Source organism: Myotis brandtii, unplaced genomic scaffold (assembly GCF_000412655.1).
Source record: "Myotis brandtii unplaced genomic scaffold, ASM41265v1 scaffold285, whole genome shotgun sequence".
NCBI lineage: Eukaryota > Metazoa > Chordata > Mammalia > Chiroptera > Vespertilionidae > Myotis > Myotis brandtii.
This window is the reverse complement of record NW_005360891.1, coordinates 1,146,091-1,168,327: the sequence shown is the minus strand read 5'-3', so window position 1 is coordinate 1,168,327 and position 22,237 is coordinate 1,146,091. Positions and strand designations below refer to the sequence as shown.

At 36.7% G+C, this 22,237-nt stretch overlaps 1 protein-coding gene across 1 annotated transcript in view; it reads right to left on the bottom strand.

Moving 5' to 3' along the window:
- The window catches only part of CSMD3 (CUB and Sushi multiple domains 3), an 888,294-nt gene that overhangs the window by 89,511 nt on the left and 776,546 nt on the right, over positions 1 to 22,237 (bottom strand). The window contains exons 41-45 of the mRNA XM_005869050.2: positions 21,655 to 21,771; positions 17,756 to 17,965; positions 15,423 to 15,611; positions 14,556 to 14,733; positions 13,569 to 13,714 (exon numbers count right to left, since the gene is read on the bottom strand). Of these exons, the coding sequence (XP_005869112.1) occupies positions 13,569 to 13,714; positions 14,556 to 14,733; positions 15,423 to 15,611; positions 17,756 to 17,965; positions 21,655 to 21,771 (840 nt within the window). The remainder of the gene's footprint in view (positions 1 to 13,568; positions 13,715 to 14,555; positions 14,734 to 15,422; positions 15,612 to 17,755; positions 17,966 to 21,654; positions 21,772 to 22,237) is intronic.

The following is a 22,237-nucleotide window of genomic DNA, read 5'->3' as shown; positions in this document are numbered from 1 at the left end:
ATTTCAGAGAGGACAAGCTTACAACCTGGGCATGTGCCCTTGACCAGAATCGAACCCCGGGACCCTTCAGTCCACAGGCTGATGCTCTATCCATTGAGCCAAACCAGTTTAGGGCTCATGGATTCTTTTGACTTCAAGTCTGAATTCATGTTTCAAATCCCAATTTTAGATTACCAGGATAATCATTTCTTCTGAGCTCTTGACTGCCTCCCTCCCCTTACCCCTTACTGTTACTTTCAAATCATAGAACCGTTTTATGGTACATGTGATCATGACTTGTTTTAAAATCTATTATTGTTCATCTATTGGCTTGCTTGTGCATTGTTTGTGCCTCTATCTTGACTTTAAGTAACATAAGGGATGATACTTTTTCACAGTTAAGTCATTAGCTCCTATCACTATGCTTATTATCCAAAAAACATTTGCCAAATAACATACAGAACATAGGTTTCCTCAAAACAGTCTCTAAGTAAACAGTCTTACCTAAGATAACTCTCATCTCTAAAACTGCAAATGGTGAGGAAATAGGGCCAATTTTGGGTCAGGGTTCTACAGACTGGGATCTAAATAGGACCTGCCTGAGATACTTTTCAGGGTTTAACTATATAGTTCTGATTATAATATAAAGGATTTTAAAACCATACCCTTTGTGTCCAATTATAATATAAAAGATTTAAAACCACACCCTTTGTGTCTGTTTTTCTTAGATTCTCAACCTTCCTAATGCTGCGACCCTTTAATACAGTTCCTCATGTTGTGGTGACCCCCAATTTCATTGTTACAAATTGAACATAATTAAAGCATAGTGATTAATCACAAAAACCAATATGTAATTATATATGTGTTTTCCGATGGTCTTAGGCGACCCCTGTGAAAAGGTTGTTCGACCCCCAAAGGGGTCCCAACCCACAGGTTGAGAACCGCTGTTTTAGACCCTTAAAGGCAAAGAATTACAAAAGGTTAAATCATAAACCAGCTTCCAACAATTCTGTTTTTCAATTTTTGTCAGTGTCTACTAGTCTGTTAAAAATAAGTCTAAAATTTGTCCAGTGTCTTCTTGTTCTTGCTGCCAACATTTTAGTGTGAACCCCTGTCATTTCATAGTTTTTGTATTGGGCTGAATAGTGTCCTCCAACATGTATGTCTTTCTTGAAATCCCAAAATATTATTTGGAAATGGGGTTGTTTCGGATCTAATAAGTTAAGTTGAGGTCACACTGAATTAAGGTGAGCCTTTAAACGGGTATGACTACTGTTCTTATAAGAAGAGAAGAGATAGAGACTGACACACAGGGAAGACGTGTGATGATGCGGACAGAAATTGGAGTGATTTATCTGCAAGGTGAGGAATGCCAATGTTGTCTGGCTACCACCAGAAGCTACCACAGCCTTCAGAGACAGCATGATCCTCTCGATACACTGATTTCATACCTCTTGCCCCCAGAACTGAAAGAGAGAAAAATCTGTTTCCTTAAGCTAGCCAGTTGGGGCACTTCATTACAGTAACCCTAGGAAACTAATGCTCTTATATTATTAAATTGGCCTACAGGCTGTTACTCGGCTTCTGTGTCCTTTTGGTACAATCCTCCCTACACACAAGTAAAGTGGTGGAAGGGAATTAAGACAGTATTTACACGAAATCCACTGTGTGCCAAGGATTCTGCAAAGGAATCAGCAGAATTTTGCATAAAATCAACAAAGGGGCCAGGGAGGCTTGCTTGAGAGAGAACCCTTGGGTGAATGAGGAGGCATGAGAAAAAAAGGTAAACTAAGGCTGAGTCCTACGGAGTCTAAGTGCTGGGCTCAGGATTAGTTTAATGCAGTGATGGCGAACCTATAACACGCGTGTCAGAGGTGACACGCGAACTAATTTTTTTGGTTGATTTCTTTGTTAAATGGCATTTAAATATATAAAAATAAATATTAAAAATATAAGTCTTTGTTTTACTATGGTTGCAAATATCAAAAAAGTTCTACATGTGACACAGCACCAGAGTTAAGTTAGGGTTTTTCAAAATGCTGACACGCCGAGCTCAAAAGGTTCGCCATCACTGGTTTAATGTGAGGCCAGTGGGAAATCTGGGAAGAGTTTTCAGTCTGAGAGTAACGTGATCAGATTTCTTAAAAAAAATAACAACACTGGCTGCAGTAGGAAAAATACACACAGTTGGAAGGGGACAAAGGTGGATACCTAGACTCTACATAGCTGTGGGTGTTCAATAAACAATTGTTGATGGATTCTAAAAAACTCACAGGTGTCCACAGATGACATGATATTAAAAGTGTTGATTATGACCTCCAACAGTGCCTCACTTTGGTTAATAAACTTTAGCCCCACATATTAACCAGTTTATATTTTCAGCTGCAAATAAACATGTAGTTCCTCTCCTCCGCTTAAAACTCAAGGACCCGATTTGTTGTATCACCCAGCTATGATGCCATTCTCACCTCACAATATATATATAACCACATCTCTTCACTTTTTCAAAATAAACTTTGAAAAATGAAACCTGTCTACACCCTACCCCTTACCATAATCCCTTCTATTCTCTAATCAACATAGCTCTGAAATGGTTGGTGGTGTCCCATTTGATCATGCGGCTAAACCTTTAAGTTCTGTATAATTTTTTATTTGCCTTTTTGAAACCCATCTTCCTTTCTCTTTTTAAACTTTGTTCTCAGATGACTGAAATGGAGACATTTTCACTGATCACGCTACCTGGAGTTAGTTCCTCACTATCACTCCAGTTCACATCTCTCTATTTCCATCTGGCAGTTTTCACAATCTGTAAGAATCATTTGTTTACTATCCGTTTTCTTGCACTAGAATGTAGCTGTGTGAGGGCAGGGGCTTTATGTTTATGCTATTAAGTTCTAACTCCTATGGGCATAATACAGTAACTAACATAACAATATTCAATAAATATCTGCTGAGTGGCTGAATCTAGAAAAATGAGATAAATGTTGAGTGAACATGTATAAAGTACTTTCTATGATATTGAGTATAAACTCAGCCCAGACTCTATGGATTTAAATCTTATTTCTAAGGCTGACAAATTGGGTAATCTTGGATAAGGTGCCTATTGTCTGCCTCATTTTTCCTCATTTGTAAAATAGCAATGATAACAGTAATAATTTTATGCCACTTCCAAAGGTGTCTATAAGGACCAACATCTTTATATATGCAAAGCACATGGAGTAGTGCCTGGCACATAGTAAGCACATTATAAGAGTAAGTCCTTGTTATATCAATTTAGAATGCCATTCCTTCCAGATAGTTGGTGTTTAGAGAGAAATAAGAACATTTGCTAAAATAATAATACTTCCTGCTGTTCCCAAGTCTCCCTGTATATTCATGAAAGACATTTTGCTTTGGTAATTACTGCAATAATTCCAAGCAAAATTTAGGTATGTTATCTTTGTTGGCAGGATCAGGGTATAAAAGGCAATGGTTAGTGGTGGGATGTATTAGATCAGTGGTTCTCAACCTTCCTAATGCCGCGACCCTTTAATACAGTTCCTCATGTTATAGTGACCCCCAACCATAAAATTATTTTCGTTGCTACTTCATAACTGTAATTTTGCGACTGTTAACAACCGTAATGTAAATATCTGATATGCAGGATGTATTTTCATTGTTACAAATTGAACATAATTAAAGCACAGTGATTAAACACAAAAACAATATGTAATTATATATGTGTTTTCCGATGGTCTTAGGCGACCCCTGTGAAAGGGTCGTTGGACTCCCAAAGGGGTCGCGACCTACAGGTTGAGAACCGCTGTATTAGATGAAGGCCATAGTGGGGAATGAAACATTATAGCTCCACATCTCTTTCTGGACATGTTTCCATTAAAGCAATGAGCATCCCTGGAAAATATATGTCCGCCAATTTGGGCTGGTTATTCATTACTTTTGTGCACACAACAGCCTACGCTGCTATTTACTCTGGAAGCAGGCTGCGTGTGCCCCCATCTCGGTTCTGCGGGCTCCATGGCCTCTTAGGCAAACTGCTAGGACTCTGTGCTTCAGTTTTCTAGTCTGCAGAATAAACACAAAACTAAGACTGAGTTGATAGATTGTAATGGGCTTAGAAGAGTGCCTGACACCTATTTCAAAAGGAAAACACATTCCCTGCTTATATAAGGCTAATATGGCTGCTGGGATCGCAGCTGTGTCCTGAATACATATAATCTCAATTATTGACCTTACTCACAACCTGATATCATTCCCAGGGCTAGTGCCCATGGGACTTCCCAGAACATATCAAACACGTTGTTTTGTTTCTGTTCTTATTTAAATTGGCTATACTTTGCAAATGCAGAGATTACTTATGTATTTTTCATTGATGTACATTATACTGTAATATAAAATCCTTGAGTTCAACAACCTATGTTAGAGTCCTGTATGGTATATCACAAAACTGCTAGCACAATGCCCTGGGAATAATATTCAATACCAACTGATGATGAATTGAATTAAAACAATGTCTCATCCTGTATAATGTATATACTTTGGTTACTTTGGAAGAAAATAAACAGGTCTAGGATAAATATACCCAATATTGTACAGGTTAGAATCATAGGTTGTTTGATCTGAAAGTCACCTAATAAATTACTTCTTCTAATATCTTTCTTTTGATGCAGTGGAGGGAGAAGGTGACCTAACAAAGTGAAGTAAGAGCAGAAGTGAAACTTTTAAATTCTGTCATTTAAATTTTAAATAGTATTAGCATATATTTTAGTACATGCTTTTCATGGATTCCTCTATTTAGAAACAGCTTCAGAGTTATGACCATTAATGAAAAAGCTGTGTACCATATATCTACACATTTGATCTAAATCTGTATTATCTTTAGAAGAATCATTTATTTGACATGTCATTCAGCTTTAAAATACCATTTATGATTTAATAACTGAATGAGGGCATCATATTCCACATGTCAGTATCTTTTTTCTAATATACATGTTTTTATTTATTTTAGACAGAGGAAAAGAGAGGGAGAGAGAGATAGAAACATCAATGAGAAAGAAGCATCATAGATCAGCTGCCTCCTTCAGGTGCCCTGCTGAAGATCAAGCCCACAACCCGGGCATTGCCCTGACCTGGAATCGAACCCACAACCTCCTGGTGCACAGGACAATGCTCAATCAACAGAGCCACGCTGGCCAGACTACATGTCAGTATCTTTTGAGGATGACTGTCATTTGAATTGTACCCTGTTTTTATTCAAATGTGTGTAAGGTCTCTGGTTCCTGCTTCTTGAGATTACTTTAGGGTTTGATTCTGGCAATATATTTTGTTACTTTTAATTTCCTATTATCTTTGTCATGAAATATCCAACCTAATTCCAGAAAAGAGTGCTGTATTTACCTACTTCAATTCAACTGAGCTATTAAAGGCGTCTTCAAAAAAAGAAGAAGAAGAAGAAGAAGACAGAATAGAACACTGGCAAATTTACATTCCTCCTCTGAACAAAAAAAGCATGAGTGCACAACCTTTCAGTCAGGTAAGGGCACTATTTTTTTCAGAGGGAAAAAAAATAATAGTGTTCTCTGTTCCCTCATAAACTCTAAGATCTCTATAGTCATGGGCAGACTTCTGTGGTGACCCAGATTAGTTCAAGAATGATATTCATGATTTGGGGGGAAATTGAAGGAGAAAAAGGATTGGTAAGTACATGTTCAGTTATGTAATTGTGGCAATGTTAAAAGTTGTGTGAAATAAGCTCCACTTGTAGGTGGACTTAAATAAATGTTCTTGTAGGTAGTTCTAATTAAGAGGAAAAATCTGAGTGTGAATTGAGGTACACTAATATCCTGATATTAGAAAAAGGGGTGACCTGGATAATGAACTTAAACATTAAAATGATACCTTCTCTTCTAAGTTAATAAATATATGATCTATACTATAGCCTTCTGGTTGTTTTGATTGGCATAAGTCAACCCTCAATAAAACATATTTTCTCTTCACACAGTGACCATGGAGCATTTGGGGAACTATGAAGAAAACATACTAAGTTGCGATAAACCTCCCAATATATTGCAGTTAGCTTGTAGGTCCTGGGGGAGAAGCACTAAGAAGTGTGAAGCTTCAAGTTGTAATTAGAAAGGGTATTTTCTGGAACATAAGATGATCTATCATCTTGCTAAAAATGAAAGTAATTTTTGCTAAATTTTTAGAGAAAACATAGATTTACATACCATTAAGTATAATCTATGCATGAGATAGTACCGGTTTAGGTACTTATTGCCTAGCACTTATTTTATTACTGCAGCTGTTTGCATTATTTAAAAAGAGGTCATTCTTTGGAGTCAGACGGACCTATTTGAATTCCAGGCAGCCCTTCTATTTATTAGTTCTCTGGTTTTATGTAGGCTACGAAATTTTTATTCAGTTCTTTCATTATTAAAATAGGATTCATAAGGCTTACCTTGCAGAGTTATTACAAAAATTAGCAATAATACATGGAAAATACCTAGCATAGCACTGGGCATATTAAGTTTTTTGTAAATGGCAGCTATGGCTGTTACAGTGACCACCATACAAAGTCAGTGTCTGCAAAACATGTAGCTAAAAAGGTTTTGTGTAGTTTACTTTCAAAGAGTCACTGATTAGGACTGAAAGTTGTTATTATTTATTATAAGCCAACCCCATCTTGACTCTATAGCAGATATCAAGAAAATTCAGCAATACTGAGAGAGACAAAAACATTTCCTCAGATGAAGAAGAAATATGATAGATGAGATAAAGTGCCTCAACAGTTACCCCTGTCCTATTTTTTCATAGCACATAAATTGCATTTTGCGAAGCTTTTTATGAATGTTATTTTTGATCAGGAAAGGCTTTATGAGAGTGATATTTTATAAAAGACAGATGGCTAGCTGGATCTCATAAAAGAAGTCAGGTTAGAGAGAGGGAAAAAAACACTTTTTTTTCTCTTTTCAAACATATTTAAAATACCTTAATAAGTAAAATTTAAATGATTAATGTGACCTTAAGAAAATATGTGAAAGTATAGATCAGATTTATAAAATAAATACACAAGTCATAAGAAAACCACTCCTGACTTAACAGGTCAGGGCATAACAGAAGAAACTATTAAATCACTAAGAGAATTTAAAGAAAATTGAATGTGGGAATAAACCATTCTAAGCTTAGCTATACTCAACCATTTTAAAATAAGTGTTAAATAATAAATTATCTACTGGTTTATCTATTTTTACAAATATAAAATGACTTGAACAATTTTTTTTTATCATTACAAGAGTTCACTTTGACACTAAGCTATAAGTAGTGATTATGGGCCCAGAATAGGAATATTATATTTTAGATGTATTAAATTATATTAGTTGTATTAATACTAATTTGAAAACACACATCTTTTTTGTTTCTGTGAGAGGAAATAGGTACACGTCTACATACTATAAAATAATCTTTTCAAAAGTTGTCACTAGTACAGCTAAAAAAGTAAATAAACAACTTTTTTGAAAAAATGTGAACACACTTCCCACTGTAAAACTAAAACATAGTTAATCCCAATCAGTCAATAATCCTATATAATAAAATCCTAATATGCAAATTGGCTGAATGGTGGAACGACTGGCAGAATGACTGGTCACTATGATGCACACTGACCATCAGCAGATTCTCAACACAGGAGCTGCCCCCTGGTGGTCAGTGAGCTCCCACAGGGGGAGTGCCACTCAGCCAGAAGCCGGACTCATGGCTGGTGAGCACAGCAGTGATGGCGGGAGCCTCTCCCACCTCCACTGCAGGTGGGCAGTAAGGCACGAGCGGTCCTGGACTGCAAGAGTCCCAGACTGGGAGAGGGATGTCTGCCTGCCAGCTTAGGCCCGATCCCCAGGCAGACATTGACATCCCCCGAGGGGTCCCAGACTGTGAGAGGACACAGGCTGGGCTGAGGGACCCCCCTCCCCATGCATGAATTTCATGCACTGGGCCTCTAGTAAAAATATAAAAGGGATACAAAGCAGAAATATGATGTGTCTTCAAAAATGCATTCACTATTATTAAACTCCCAGGCTTATAAAACAATACACCATACTGTCATTAAGTTCTCAAAGACTTGGCAAAAAGAATAAGTGCATCATAGAGAAGATGGTAGTGACACCTATGAGTGCGAATTATCAAGAAATGGAGGGATTTAAGATGGAGAGACTTAAAGAACTAAAGATGAGTAAGAACCATTTAGGAACTGAAGTTCAGGAGGAAGTAAGAGAACATATCTGCCTGAAGTCAGAATAGATAGACACTGGGGAGTAAGGTTCAATGAACCAGATTATAGGGTAGATATAAATTTGATTTAATGTAGGCATCATGCATTCTTGAAAAGGTGAATCTGGATGAAAGCAGTGCTTAGGAAAACTATCCTAAGTGAGCTGTTGGAATGTAAGGCATCTGTCAATTTTAAAATGAGTCCTAGCTCAAATTTCAAGGTCATTTTAAGGTTTGGGTAAAATTTCCAGAGATGTTGATTCAAATGTTAGGATTCTCTAGGCTCTGGTAATTTTGCCTTATTATGAAGTTTAAAGCATAAAATAAATGCTCTCTCAGAAATGTAAAATGTGAGATAAGGTATGGTAAGGAAAGGAAAACTTACTGAACATCTACTCTGTCAGGCACTATAATAACTGCATATTATCCATTGTCTCCAATTCTCATATAATCTCTGCAATATAATGCTGATAATAAATAGTAATAATGACAGCAATTATTTGGTTGAACTATGCAATATTGAGCATTTTTGACCAAAAATTTCATATTGTTCAATCTAACTTATGTCAGTAATTGAAGTAATTTCTACATATCCAGTATCTCATTAATCTCAGCAATCCTACCATGATGTTTTATAGCTTAAACTAGAGGCCTGGTGCACAACATTCGTGCACTGGGGATGGGGGTGTCCCCTCAGCCCTGTCTGCGCCCTCTTTCAGTCTAGGACCCCTCAGGGGATGTCCACCTTCCAGCTAAGCCAGCAGGCGGACATTCCCCAAGGGGTCCGAGGGGAGCAGGCCTAAGCCAGCAGGCAGACATCCCCTGAGGGGTCCTCAGCACTGCTGTGGAGGCAGGAGAGGCTCCTGCCACCGCCGCTGCACTCACCAGCCGTGAGCCTGGCTTCTGGCTGAGAGGCCCTCCCCCTGTGGGAGCGCAGTGACCAACAGGGGGCAGCTTCTGCATTGCGCAGCCTGGTGCACAACATTCGTGCACTGGGGATGGGGGTGTCCCCTCAGTCCGGTCTGCGCCTTCTTTCAGTCTAGGACCCCTTAGGGGATGTCCACCTTCCAGCTAAGCCAGCAGGCGGACATTCCCCAAGGGGTCCGAGGGGAGCAGGCCTAAGCCAGCAGGCAGACATCCCCTGAGGGGTCCTCAGTGCTGCTGTGGAGGCAGGAGAGGCTCCTGCCACTGCTGCTGCACTCACCAGCCGTGAGCCTGGCTTCTGGCTGAGAGGACCTCCCCCTGTGGGAGCACAGTGACCAACAGGGGGCAGCTTCTGCATTGCACGTCTGCTCCCTGGTGGTCAGTGAGCATCATAGCAATTGGTCATTCCAACATTCAGTCAATTTGCATATTAGCCTTTTATTATATAGGATAAGTGAATAGCAACAAGTAACTTGTCCAAAGTCAATTGGAAAACTAAGCACTAAATAAATACTTAATCTACTTGATCTTATTTCTAAACTAATTCTGTTATTGTTATACATGACTCAAAACCTAGTTACACAACAGATGATATTTTAAAGCACTCTACCTGTCCCAACTATGCTCAAAAGAAACAAACTAGAAGTTTGTTTTTATTTCTGAGTATTCTTTTCTTTCAATTTTATTTTGTACTAGATGCTCAGTGCACAAATTCATGCACAGGTGGTGTCTCTAAGTGTGGCCTGCAGGGATTGGGCCAAAACCAGCAGTCCAATGCCGCCTGTCGCTCCTACCTGCCGCTCCCGCTCATCCTGGCCCCACTGCACCTGCCGTGGGCTTATGCCCAAGTCAGTCCTGATAGGAAGAGGTCTGTGTCTGGTGCCCATCCTGGTGGGGGTAGGGGAGATCTAGACGGGATCAGCCCTTCAGGCAGGCGGTGGGATGCCTGTACTGGCCCAGGATCCCAATCCATCCCTCTGATGTTTGCGCCGTTTGTAGGGAGCCACCTGGCAGCTGCTTCTATATCATTTCTTCCTTGTGGAGCATCTAGGGAGGGGAAGTAGCCATAGTGCCTGAGGCCAACTTCCAGGATGCCAGTGGTGCTGTCGGGATCATGCTGGCAGTGCCAGTCCGTCAGTGCCTGGCCCGTTCTCCAAAGATTGGACCTGCAGGACTACTGAGGGAGTGAGTGGTTGCCACCTGGGCTGGTGGGCCACCGGGACAGGTCCTCTGTTGGAACACACTGACCACCAGGGTCAGCTTTTGCGTTGAGCGTCTGCCCCCTGGTGGTTAGTTTGCATCATAGTGACTGGTCGACCAGTCACTTAGGATTTTATATATCCTATCTAATAAAGAAGGGATATGCTAATTGACCCTCATGCTATCACAAAGATGGCGACGCCCACAGACAATAAGGAGGGGCTATGCTAATTGACTCCCTCCACTTAAAGATGGTCATGCCCACAACCAATAAGGAGGGGCTATGCTAATTGACTGCCCCGCCTTCAAAGATGGCAGCACCAACATCCAATAAGGAGGAAATATGCTAATTGACCGCCATGCCCTCACCTACTTTCCCCAAGCTCTTGACTGTATTTATATTTCCACTGTACATTCTGGCACCTCCTCCATTATTCTTTAGAAAACAGAAACAAAAATGAACTTGGAGTCAGAGGAACCATGTTTGAGAACTATTTAGCTAGAAGCTGTGTGAAATCCCTTCTATCAGCTTATTCCTCTGTAAAGCGATAAAGCATTGGCTAGGAAATAAATTAAAAAGAGAAGTATACTGCATGAAAAAAATATAAAATAATAAATATTGTATAGAAAACATATAAAATATATTGCATACAAAAATGATATATGGTACAAAATATCTATATATATAAAGAGCCAGGGGCTATCGCAACTGAACAGATGATCAAACGGACGACCGAACAGGCTGAGTGGGGCGACAAGGCCGGCAAGGAGGTTAGTGAGGGGTGACTAGGCTGGCAGAGGGGGGTAGTTGGGGGCGACCAGGTCAGCACGCAGAGGCAGTGAGGGGCAATCAGGCTGGTGGGTGGGGGGGCAGTTAGGGGCGATCAGGCAGACAGGTGAGCAATTAGGAGCCAGTGGGCCAGGATTGTGAGAGGGATGTCACAATTGAATAGCAACGGGTCCCAGATTGGAAAGGGTGCAGGCTGGGCTGAGGGGACCCCCGCCCTTGTGCACAAATTTCATGCACCAGGCCTCTAGTCTATATCATAAAAGGCCTGTTGTCGTGTCACCATTAAACAACCAGTCACCAGGAGGTGCATGGAGCACCTCTCGCGGGCCGGGACTCACGGTTCGAATGGCAAAACGGTGCTCACACAGGATTGGTGGGGCTTGTGCAGGGCTGGGGTGCTGGCATGATGGAGGCAGGGCCCGCGGCTTGTGTGGTGGAGGCGGAGCCCGAGGATGGCAGCCCGACCAAACTATCGGTCACCAGGAGGTGCATGGAGCACCTCTTGTGGGCTGGGACTCATGGCTCATGTGGTGAGGTGGGACTCACGTGGGGCTGGCAGGGGGGTGGGGGCGTGTGGTGAAGAGGGCACAGGAAATGGGCGCCCGGCGGGGGCAGGGAGCACGGCGCAGTTCCCCAGGTGGCCAGCGAAGGTGCTCCTGCCGTGGAGGTTGGGGAGGGGGTGCACATGGCCCCAGTGCAGGGGGGAGGCAGCACGTGGGGGAAGGGCGTGAGCTGGGAGCGTTGTGGGGCGCCTGCAGCGTCCACGGAGCGTGCAAGACATCGCAGGGCAGCAGACATGGCTAGGCCTAGGCGACCCTACACACGCATGATTTAACCATGCACTGGGCCTCTAGTATATATATATATATATCTCCACATAAGTGTCCATGTAAATCCACATTCACGCTTTGTGTGAATGCAGATACATTTTGCAATCTTAATTTTTTCTATATGAATACACATACACAGACATTTTTTCTCTGACAATATTTCCCTTTTGATATCTATCCTACATTTTACAAGAATTGTACATTCCCTACATGGTCATCTATGGATATTTATAGTCCATCAATGAATTAGTCCCTTTGTCATTTGTTCTGGCAGGGCACAAAATAATAAAAATTTATGCAAGGATCCATGAAAGATAAAATGTACAAATGCAGTTAAGCAACTAATTCATTTTTCAACTTTAACTATTACTTAATTTATTGGTTCCCAAGTTATGGTTAGTTATGAAAGTAATAAAACGGTTGTTATAGTCTTAGACTATATCTACGTAATGCCAGCATCAATATCCAAGTCAGTAAACAAGGCAAGTGAGTTATTTTGTAAAAAGCCCAAACAAAAGTTACCTAACTGAATGCCCCTTTCTAATTGGCTATGCTGGAGTGTTCATGCAGCTGAAATGCTGAGATAAAGCAAATCAAATATTTTCTGGCCGATGCTCTGAGTATCTAAACCTGATGTGTTTTAAATGTGAGAATAACCATATTTTTCATGGAATATAAGATGTGAGTATCAAAGCTTTACATTGTGTTAAGAGAGATAAAAACATTAAATTGTACATTAATGTAATGGACAAAGCACATGTTCATGTTGCAAATTTTTATATAACTTGCAAATTTAATTCAGTAGGTTATTGATTCTATGAAATACTCATGGAATTGGTCCAACAAAGTTACATGAGGCAGAATGTGTTTCATGGAGGTGTGGTCATAGCAGATAAAGGTATGTAATCATTAGAAATAAATGAACATTTTCTTGTTTCTAATGAAATAAAGTCAATTTGAGATAAAATAAAAATATTGAAAAGCTGTGAAACCATCTGAATGTTTTTCTCAAGAAGTTACCATTATGAGGAGAAGACCCAGAAGTATACAAAGAACTAAGGTTGCAATTCTTCATAAATTATTCTACAGGCATAAAAGCTATGAACTTATTAATCTGGAATAGTCACTGAAAACTGTAATATTCTAGACTAGCTATAGTTTTGAAACAAAGTATAAATGATTGAGTAATATGATTCAAAGCAAAAAGATATTAGATGCTAGTTTTAGAAAGACTCACAGCAGGTTGAATAAACATTTTGTATTGAAAAGTCTATTAATGTCTCAAAGTTACATGCAATAAAATATAAGCAGCTGGTTCTCTTTTATTGGTTTCCATGTGGAAAAAAATATTATTTTCTACTGGGTAATTACTGAGTGATTTATATCCTGTTTCCATTAGTTTAGATTTTAATGTCCCTAATGCGTATGAGAGGTTATTCTTTGCAAGTAAATGTTTTTGAAGCAATTTTTTAAAGTGTCACAATTTAATATCTTTTCAATCATTGGTTAAATATATTTTGCAGTCAATTTTCCAGGACAATTTTAAACAGTAGCAAATGAAACATAAACTCTTAGATAATACGAACCATGATAACTGAGCACAAAAAAGCCACTGGTTGTGAAATCACTGTGGAATTTGATGAGAATCTGGTTTGAAGTGCTATAGACTGACTCCAAAGCAGTGTTGCCACTGAACTGCCCAATCTGAGGTGAGTTTTGATCTGGTCCATCCCTATTAGAGAGAGACAGAGCAGAGAGGGGAGAAAGATTAAGACTAGTTTTTTTAGGTGAGTTTTCCACAAAGTTTAATAAAGGCATTAAATAAGAGATGATAGAGCAGATGAAATAACCAATGAGTGCCATATCATGTTGGTATACTTTGTGTTTATATCAGTGATAACATTTAAAAAATGTAAAGTATAAAAAAAGAGCAGATTTTTACCTAACTGAAATGCACTCATATTAGTTGTAATCAATGACACTATTTGGTTTCCTGACTACAACCCAAGCTTCCTAAATTCTTGAGGTCTGCCTTTCTTTTATTTTCTTCAAATTAATCTTGAATAAATTTAGAAGGAATCATAGAACTAACACAGTGGTTCTATTAACCAATTGTCAGGAATTAATTCAGATAGTTTCTTTATAATATATTTTTAAATAAAGATGTTTCAATTAATAGGATAATAATACAAATATATTTTATAAGAAATTATTATGAGAGAAATTAAAAAGTTATATTAAATCAGTATGATTTGTACATAAGCTTTTAAATTTTCACTAGTTTTGTAAATATGTAACTTTCTTACCTTAAACTTACCCAGATATTAATTCCTTGTTTTTGCATATCAGTTTAATAATAAATTAAAATCTTTTTCCATATATAAAGTTTTTGTTCAAAGTGTTTAGTTACTTTATGGGCAAAATCTAAATCTATTTCTCTTCTTTGTCTCATTCTACAAACCACATACTGTCACCCTCAGTCACACCAGGTGGCAATTTCTGTTTACAGAGGACTGTGATATATTTTCATTTCTACCTTGATGAATCAATAAGTAATAATGGCCCTGGCTTACCATACAGTAATGAAATCATAGACTGGCTCTGTTTGAAGGACAGTGAAATTGATGTAGATTCCATTCCCAGGGGGTACTCGTACAAGCCAAAAACAGTCTTGAAAGTTGGGGTATTCGTCGGGATAACCAGGAGAATAAATGGTGCCATTCATAGCAGTTATATTCCCTCCACAAAGAGCTACAGAAAAGACACAAAACACAATGTTAAAATAAATAACAATGAATTGATTATAAAGAAAAAGGTGCACATTTAATACTTAAGCAGTATAAAATCCATCTGTATTATGTTTTTACTTCAGTTAGGTATATAAAATAAAGTTGCAAACCATGAACAAAATATTGTTAGCTTGTATTTATTTTTCTATATGAAGCATGCTACCTAGTTATTCTTAACTATTATTAAATTAATAAATTACATTGTGTTCTTTTTCCAAATATTTTATCAATATATATTTACACTGTTCAACTCTTATTTGTCTTATACCATATGTATATATGGCCTTAAAAGAGGTTCAGGGATTTTTATTTAAAAGGTTTTTTAAGAGGAAATGTACCCAAATTCAGTAGTAGTATCTGGGCTACTGGTTTTTATAAGAATGATTATTAAACATACGCACACACAGCTACACAGACACACATATAGGAGGAGCTCTAAAGCATTAACTTTATCTTTACTGGCAATAAAGAAGGTTAGGGCTTCTGCCAATAATTATAAAATCAGTTATTCATTACGGAGCCTTCAGGGTTTAGCCTGGGTACTAACTGTAATTATTCAACTGAAAAAGAGACTGTGTGTTCCGCATGCTATTTGAAGAGGAAGACAAAACAATGCCCAAACAAAAATGATTAAACGTAGATGACGCATACCTTCACACCTTGGAAGTGGGTGATTCCAGTTGCGACTCACTCCATGAAGGCAAGTGAGAGCTGAATTTCCAATCAGCGTGTATCCAGGGAAACATTCAAATGAAACGGTTTGACCCACAGTAAAATCACTGCCAATTACAAAGCCATTGCGAAATGGGCGTGGGTCAGGACAGCTTTGCAACTGATAGGCTGCAAAAGGGAAAAAAAGGAAAATGTTTTTCCTTTCTGAATTTTGAAAGACCACAGATGGGTACTATTTGCAACTTGAAAAATAGATGCACTGCTCCTTGTATTTGGTTACAAGTAGCAATTCAGGTTTATGACAAATGATATTAATGAGAGTATAAGAATTGCTTTTCATGTCTATACTTTTCCATTCAAATGTTAGTATAACTTACAAAAATGCATTCAGTTTCTTCACCCACTTATGTAATCCATCTAAATTATAAGTTTTAATGAAAATGTGAACTACTATTACCACCACAGTTTTAATCAAACATATTCTGATTCCTTTACATAGAGTACAATTGCTTCCTGGTTACATTGCACATACATAGAATAAAATAAACACATGTGAGCTTCATTCTGAGTCTTTTGAATTTTATTTTCTTTATTTTTCTTTAAAAATAAGCCACTGTTGAGTTTCTCCAAAGTAGTTATGTAATAATATAAAATACTAGGAAAATGTTTCCTCCTAGTATAAATTTTGTACTTTAGTTAACACAATATTTTTGGCACTTCAGTATAACAATGTGTTCATTTGTACATATTCCTTTGGTTCTATGTTCTACATGAGATCAAAGTTCCTATTTTTTTTGTTTATCATTGTATGCTAAAAGCCTTGTCCATTGCCCATCACATAGTAAGTGCTTAATAAAGACGGTTGAATAAATTTTGAGCCTATAAACAGTGTACACTATGCACTTTTCCAAAATTCAGAAAGTGTTTCAAGTCTAATTGCAAGATCATTTAAAAATAACATTGATTCTGTGAATCTGTATACATTAATCTATTTCTCAAAATTGGCATCAGCTCAATGATATCAATGCAGTAAACGAAGAGATAGTTTCAAAATTCAATGTAACTTACAAATAATATGTACTCATGATTATAATACATTGTGGCTTATGTCAATAATATTAACATTAGATCAATGAGTAATAGATTCTCTATTTTATGCTTTTATCACAAAAATAAATATTTTTCGAGGACATATTGATTAAAAATGCAATTAATAAAGTTCAAATTCCAGTTTTATATCATTCAAATAAGAACTTTATTTTGAGAGGGAAAAGAAAATGAGGGCAGGAATAAGAACATGAAGCCAGGTTTAAGTTCAATACCAAAGTGCTGGCATAAGGCTCTGTATACCTGCTAGAAGAGGACCACAATATAGTTGAATCTTTTAGCAACAAAGAAGAAAATCAGTTGTTGCCTAATTGTTTCTCAAATAATTAAAGTCTTTGGGAGCACAGTTAATTCTGTATTGTGAGGGGGTAGAAATGACTCCTATTTTATGTAAAGGATAATGTGTGATGTAGTGCTCTTATATTATGTCTGCAAATATAACACAAATTTTAATTATTTAGACCCATGTAGTTGGATGTTACAATGTCTATTTTAACTATATTTAAATGTCCTCTTGGGTATATACTTTGATTCTGAAAGTATTTATTGTGCTATTATTGTCCTAGGCACTTGAGATGCATCAAGGAACAATACAGAGATCACTGCTTGGAAATCACAATAAAAATGTATTACATACTTACGAAATCCTTTAATAATTAGGGCAGAGATGTAATAAAATTTTAAGGTATTTGGATTAAACATCCAAGTCATTGGAATTACATTATTTGTGTAAAATATCCTAACTTTAAATATTTGATTTTAAATTTCAGACTTCAGAGTTGGAATAATGTAATAATAACAGCTAAAATGCAATGATATATACCATATATATTTTGCATTCATTTTATCATATAAAGTTCAAAGCAACTTATCTGAGAGATACTATTACTAACTCCATCATGTAAATATAAAACTTTATCTAGCTTGCCTTGCTTAACTACCTTGCCTTGACATGCTTAATTTCACTGTGAACTAAGACTAACTCAATCCTTTTTTTGGAATTAAGATTTTCTAAGGTATCAGAAAGATATCATTCCCCCTATATAGTTGCCTGAAAACTGCATTTAAAAAAAATCTTTCTAATTGAAGTTTGCTTGATTTAGGTTCTTTTTATTTCCAAAACAAAATATAGAAAATATTTAGAGTTAGATTGCTAATAACTGATTTGGGCTAAATAAGGTTTCACTTTTTATTATCCAACTCACCTTGGTATACAATGTGGAACCCTTGTTTGTTTTGTGAATAGTCACTGTGAAAGTACAGGCTGGTTTCATGAGTCGTGCTGAATAAGGATGATGGGATTTGAGGACCACTAAGTCGGCCAATAACAGTGCTAGTCTCTGAGGTTCCACTTCTTACTTCCAAATAATCATGTATAGTTTCTGTAGAAAAATTTACAAACTGGAGATGTACACCTAAGGAAGAAAAGCAAGCAATATTACTTTTTTTTTTTTTACCGAATTAAATGCACACACACAAATGCACACACTCACTTCAATGCACTTAGATATGTTTCCACTGAGGTTGAGAGGCATACTATCTGGTCCTGGGCCATGGGTTTGCTGTCTGCCCAGGACAATTAACTTCAAAGTAACACTACTGCTCTCAAATGCCCTTGATTTGTCACATGAGAAAATGTCTTTCATTTTACTACAATGCCACCACAGCAAGCTAATCAGGAAAGTGGATTTCTTGCTTTTTAATATTATTTAAAATAATATCAGCCAATCATAGAAAGACAAATACCATATGATCTCACTAATGAACAAAATAAACTGATGAACAAAATCAGTCCAGAAACATGAAAGCAGGGAACAGACCAACAGATCTCAGAGGGAATGGGGGAGGGGAGGGGAAGAGATTAACCGAAGAATACATATGCATATATGCATAGCCCCTGGATACAGACAACAGTGCTAGTGAAGGCCTGGGGTGGGGCAGGGACACAGTGGAGGAGGGCAAAGAGGGAAAAATAGGAGACATCTGTAATACTGTTAATGATAAAAATAAATTTTAAAAGTAAATAAATTTGGAAAAATTTTCTTAAAAAAATAGTAAAATTGTATCAGCTAACTTTTAAAGGTAAAAAGCCACTCAATAATTTATATTTTGTAAAATGTCAATTTGAGGGCAAAGTTTATATATAATAAAGTAATCACATTCCATAATGGTGCTAAAAATTAGTTATTCATCCATAGGGGATAAATTAACTTCTCTAAAATATCATTTTGGGGGCACTAATTTATCAATGTGCTCTTTTAGCACTATGCTTTTCAGAGCATAATGCTAAATTTTATGAAATAATTTCAATAAAATCTAGGGATCGGTGTTAAGTGTTATTACATTGCAAAACAGTCTTAATAGCTTTATAAACAAAACTAAAGGATGAAATAGTAAAATGTCTCTGGGATGGAATAAATGAAATAAAAGCCTCAATAGGGTATGTTTGGTAATTCAATTAATATTCAATTGCAGTAAATTTGATCTTTTTCTTACAACTACCATTCTCTAATTGTTAATAATAAATCTGACATATATTGAATGTTTTCTATTTACTAGACACTGTTTTAAGTGTTTGTATATGCTAACTTATTTAATACTAACAATTACTCATGAGAATGAAGAAGTTGAGGCACAGAAAAGCTAGGCAAATACGTTAAGTTTACACAGCAACTTAAAAAAACTGAAAAACACTAGCTCTTGAGCTTTTGCTCACAATAATTACATTGCAGTTCTCAAGTGAAGTATTTTGCTACTCATAAAAGAGTTCCATAGAAAAAGAGTCCCATGGACAGTAAAGATAGGGAATACTGAAAATATGCTTTAAAATATTAAACACATTCCTGTACAATCTGACAAACTTCTTAGAATTTGGACATGATATCTTAACATATGTGCATATTTTTTCTAAAATTTTTCCCCTTTTCATAAATTATCTTGTCAATAATTGTTTCACAAGCATAAGAATATGATTCTGTAATTGTTGCTCTATATTCAATTTTATTTTAAAAAATTATAAAGCACTTGTTCAAATATATTAGAACTAATATTTTATTTAACCCCAAACTCAAGTAAAACAGATTATTTAAATGTAATCAAATCAGAAAGTCTCTTATGTTTTTATTTCTAAAATAGAGATGTCTTCTTTTTATTTTTTTAATCCTTACCTGAGGATATATTTATTCATTTTTTAGAGAGAGGAAAGAAAAGAGATAGAGAAACATTGATGTGATAAACATAGATATGAGAGAGAAACATCCATTGGTTGCCTCCCGTATGTGCCCAACTGGGAATCAAACCCACAACCTTTAGTGTATGGGATGATGCTCAAACCAAGATATTTCTTCTTTTTATTAGATGTGTTGATAAAAACTTTTAATGAACTTGCTTCTTAAAAATCAAGGAAGCATTAGCAGCAGGTAAACTGAAATAATGACACTATTGAAAATCTGCTTAATAATTTCTTTTAACATAATTCATTTAGCTCCATAAGCAACATGGGATGAGCCTTCTCAAGTAACTAGTAAAAGACATATAAGAATAACCATACTGGTTCACATCTATTATTCAGACATGTCAGTAGTCTCTTTCAATCAATGGCCATAGAACTTGACTATTTCAAGTAGTGTTCACACCTTGTAGCCAGAGTAATACCCACTAGAAAGCCACCAGGAATCCTTCCGTAGCTTCCTGTTCTCTCAAACCTCAGTCCAATAATACAGTGTTCAGATTGTTGCATTTCTTTAGCTTCCTCATCTGTATCTTCCAATGTGTCACTCTGTTTATCTAGAATCTATTTCCCATTCCCCATAAGACTGATCCTCTTAGCAGGACTGTCTCTTTAAAGCCACAGTCCAGGTGTCACTTGCTCAGGCTAGACATCTCTCCATTTACTGGACTAGGCTGGATATCTGCACTAAGTACAACCCTATACTCTTCATTATACTTTGTAGAGGGTAAAGGGGCCAAATATATGGTGACAGTAGATAATTGGACTATGGGTAGTGGGTACACAAGATAATATACAGGTCATGTGTCATAGCAAGGTACACGTGAAACCTATATGACCCTATTAACCAATTCCAACCCAGTAAATGTAATAATAATAATAAAGAGAATATGTCTCCTCATTGTGACTGTAACTTATTTGGAGACAGGTACAAAGTCCATTCTACTATGCATTTTATCCCCAGTACTTAGCATAGTACCTGTAGAATAATATGTACTCAGTAAAGAATTATTAAAAGTATGAGTTTCTGCAAATTCATGTAAAACATTTAAATATGAATTTGTATTCTGAGGCTATAGATGTTTTGGATAATCGGGTACTTAAATTCAGTCCTCAAGTGAGATAGTATAGAATTTCTTAATTGCTCTAAATCCACTAAGTTTCTATTTAAGGAAGTGTCTACTCATCCTAGTCTTCTGAAATTTAATGAACAAGCTGATCCTCAATCTAGCACTTCTATTTATGCATTTATAGACTCATGGGCTTTGAAGAACCTATAAGAAAATATATTTGTGATTTAAGAGTGAGAAAGAATTTATTAAATGCAATATATCCAAAACACTGGCAATTGTATTATTAGAATTAAAAAAGTATATTCACAGGGGTATTTAAAACTAAACATTTAAAAATTTATACTATTTTTCAAATGTAAAGTTTTATTTATTTACAATGAATATTAAATTAATTGAATAGATTACTAGAAAATAATTTGTCTATGTACTACTTGGGTACAAAGTGAAGAATTACAAAAACAATCATACAAGAAAATTAGGTTGAATTTATCACTGCCACGCACATTTAACTCAGGCTACATCCATGCATATCAAATAGAAAATATCATGAAGTTATCTACTTATCTATCTATCCATCTATCAAATTAAAAAATACCCCATATTCTTTCAATTATCCAAGTATTCCAGTTGAAATATATTTGGCTTATCAACAATTATCCAAATTGCACTCCTCAATTTACATAACTGTATGTAACCCAAATTAAACTACAGTTTATGAATACTTTATGTTAGACATTTGATATTTTTAAAGGCTGCTTCTAATAATATTGAAAACATTTTCACCTGTTTTTAATATACATACCAAAACCTACAGGCAGCTTTACTGTCCACGTGCAATCTAAACTGCTGGGGTAGTTTCCAGGAAACCCCGGGCTGAGAATCACACCACTGAAATCTGACATAGCACCACCGCACTGAGCTGCAAGATAATTGAGGGCCCAGGTAAGCAGAGCAGTGGAATAGTTGACTATATTAAAAACAGATTGAAATCATTTCAAGTCTTCAGCAAGTCTCTGAAGTAAAACTGTTTGATATAAATTTGAATATTGCCAACTCTCATTCACCACACACTAGTAATGAAATATAATCAACAGACAATGCATTTTCTAAAATAGCATAAAAAGACAAGGTACTTTCTTTCTCCGCAATAACTGCAAGTAAAAACAATTATAGCACAGCAAGGAGTAGCTCATGTGCTGTGAATACAATCAAACAAGAAGCACATGTCCTTTTCCACAGCGGGCGGTTGACTTCTCATCCTTAAGTATTCTAGTAGTGTTTTGATTCACTCCAAAGATGACATAATTTAGAATGAAATCAAGCCAACAATATCAGTTCTAAGTACCACGATCAAGAAGGAACTGTTTTCAAAATCTTGCCTCCTT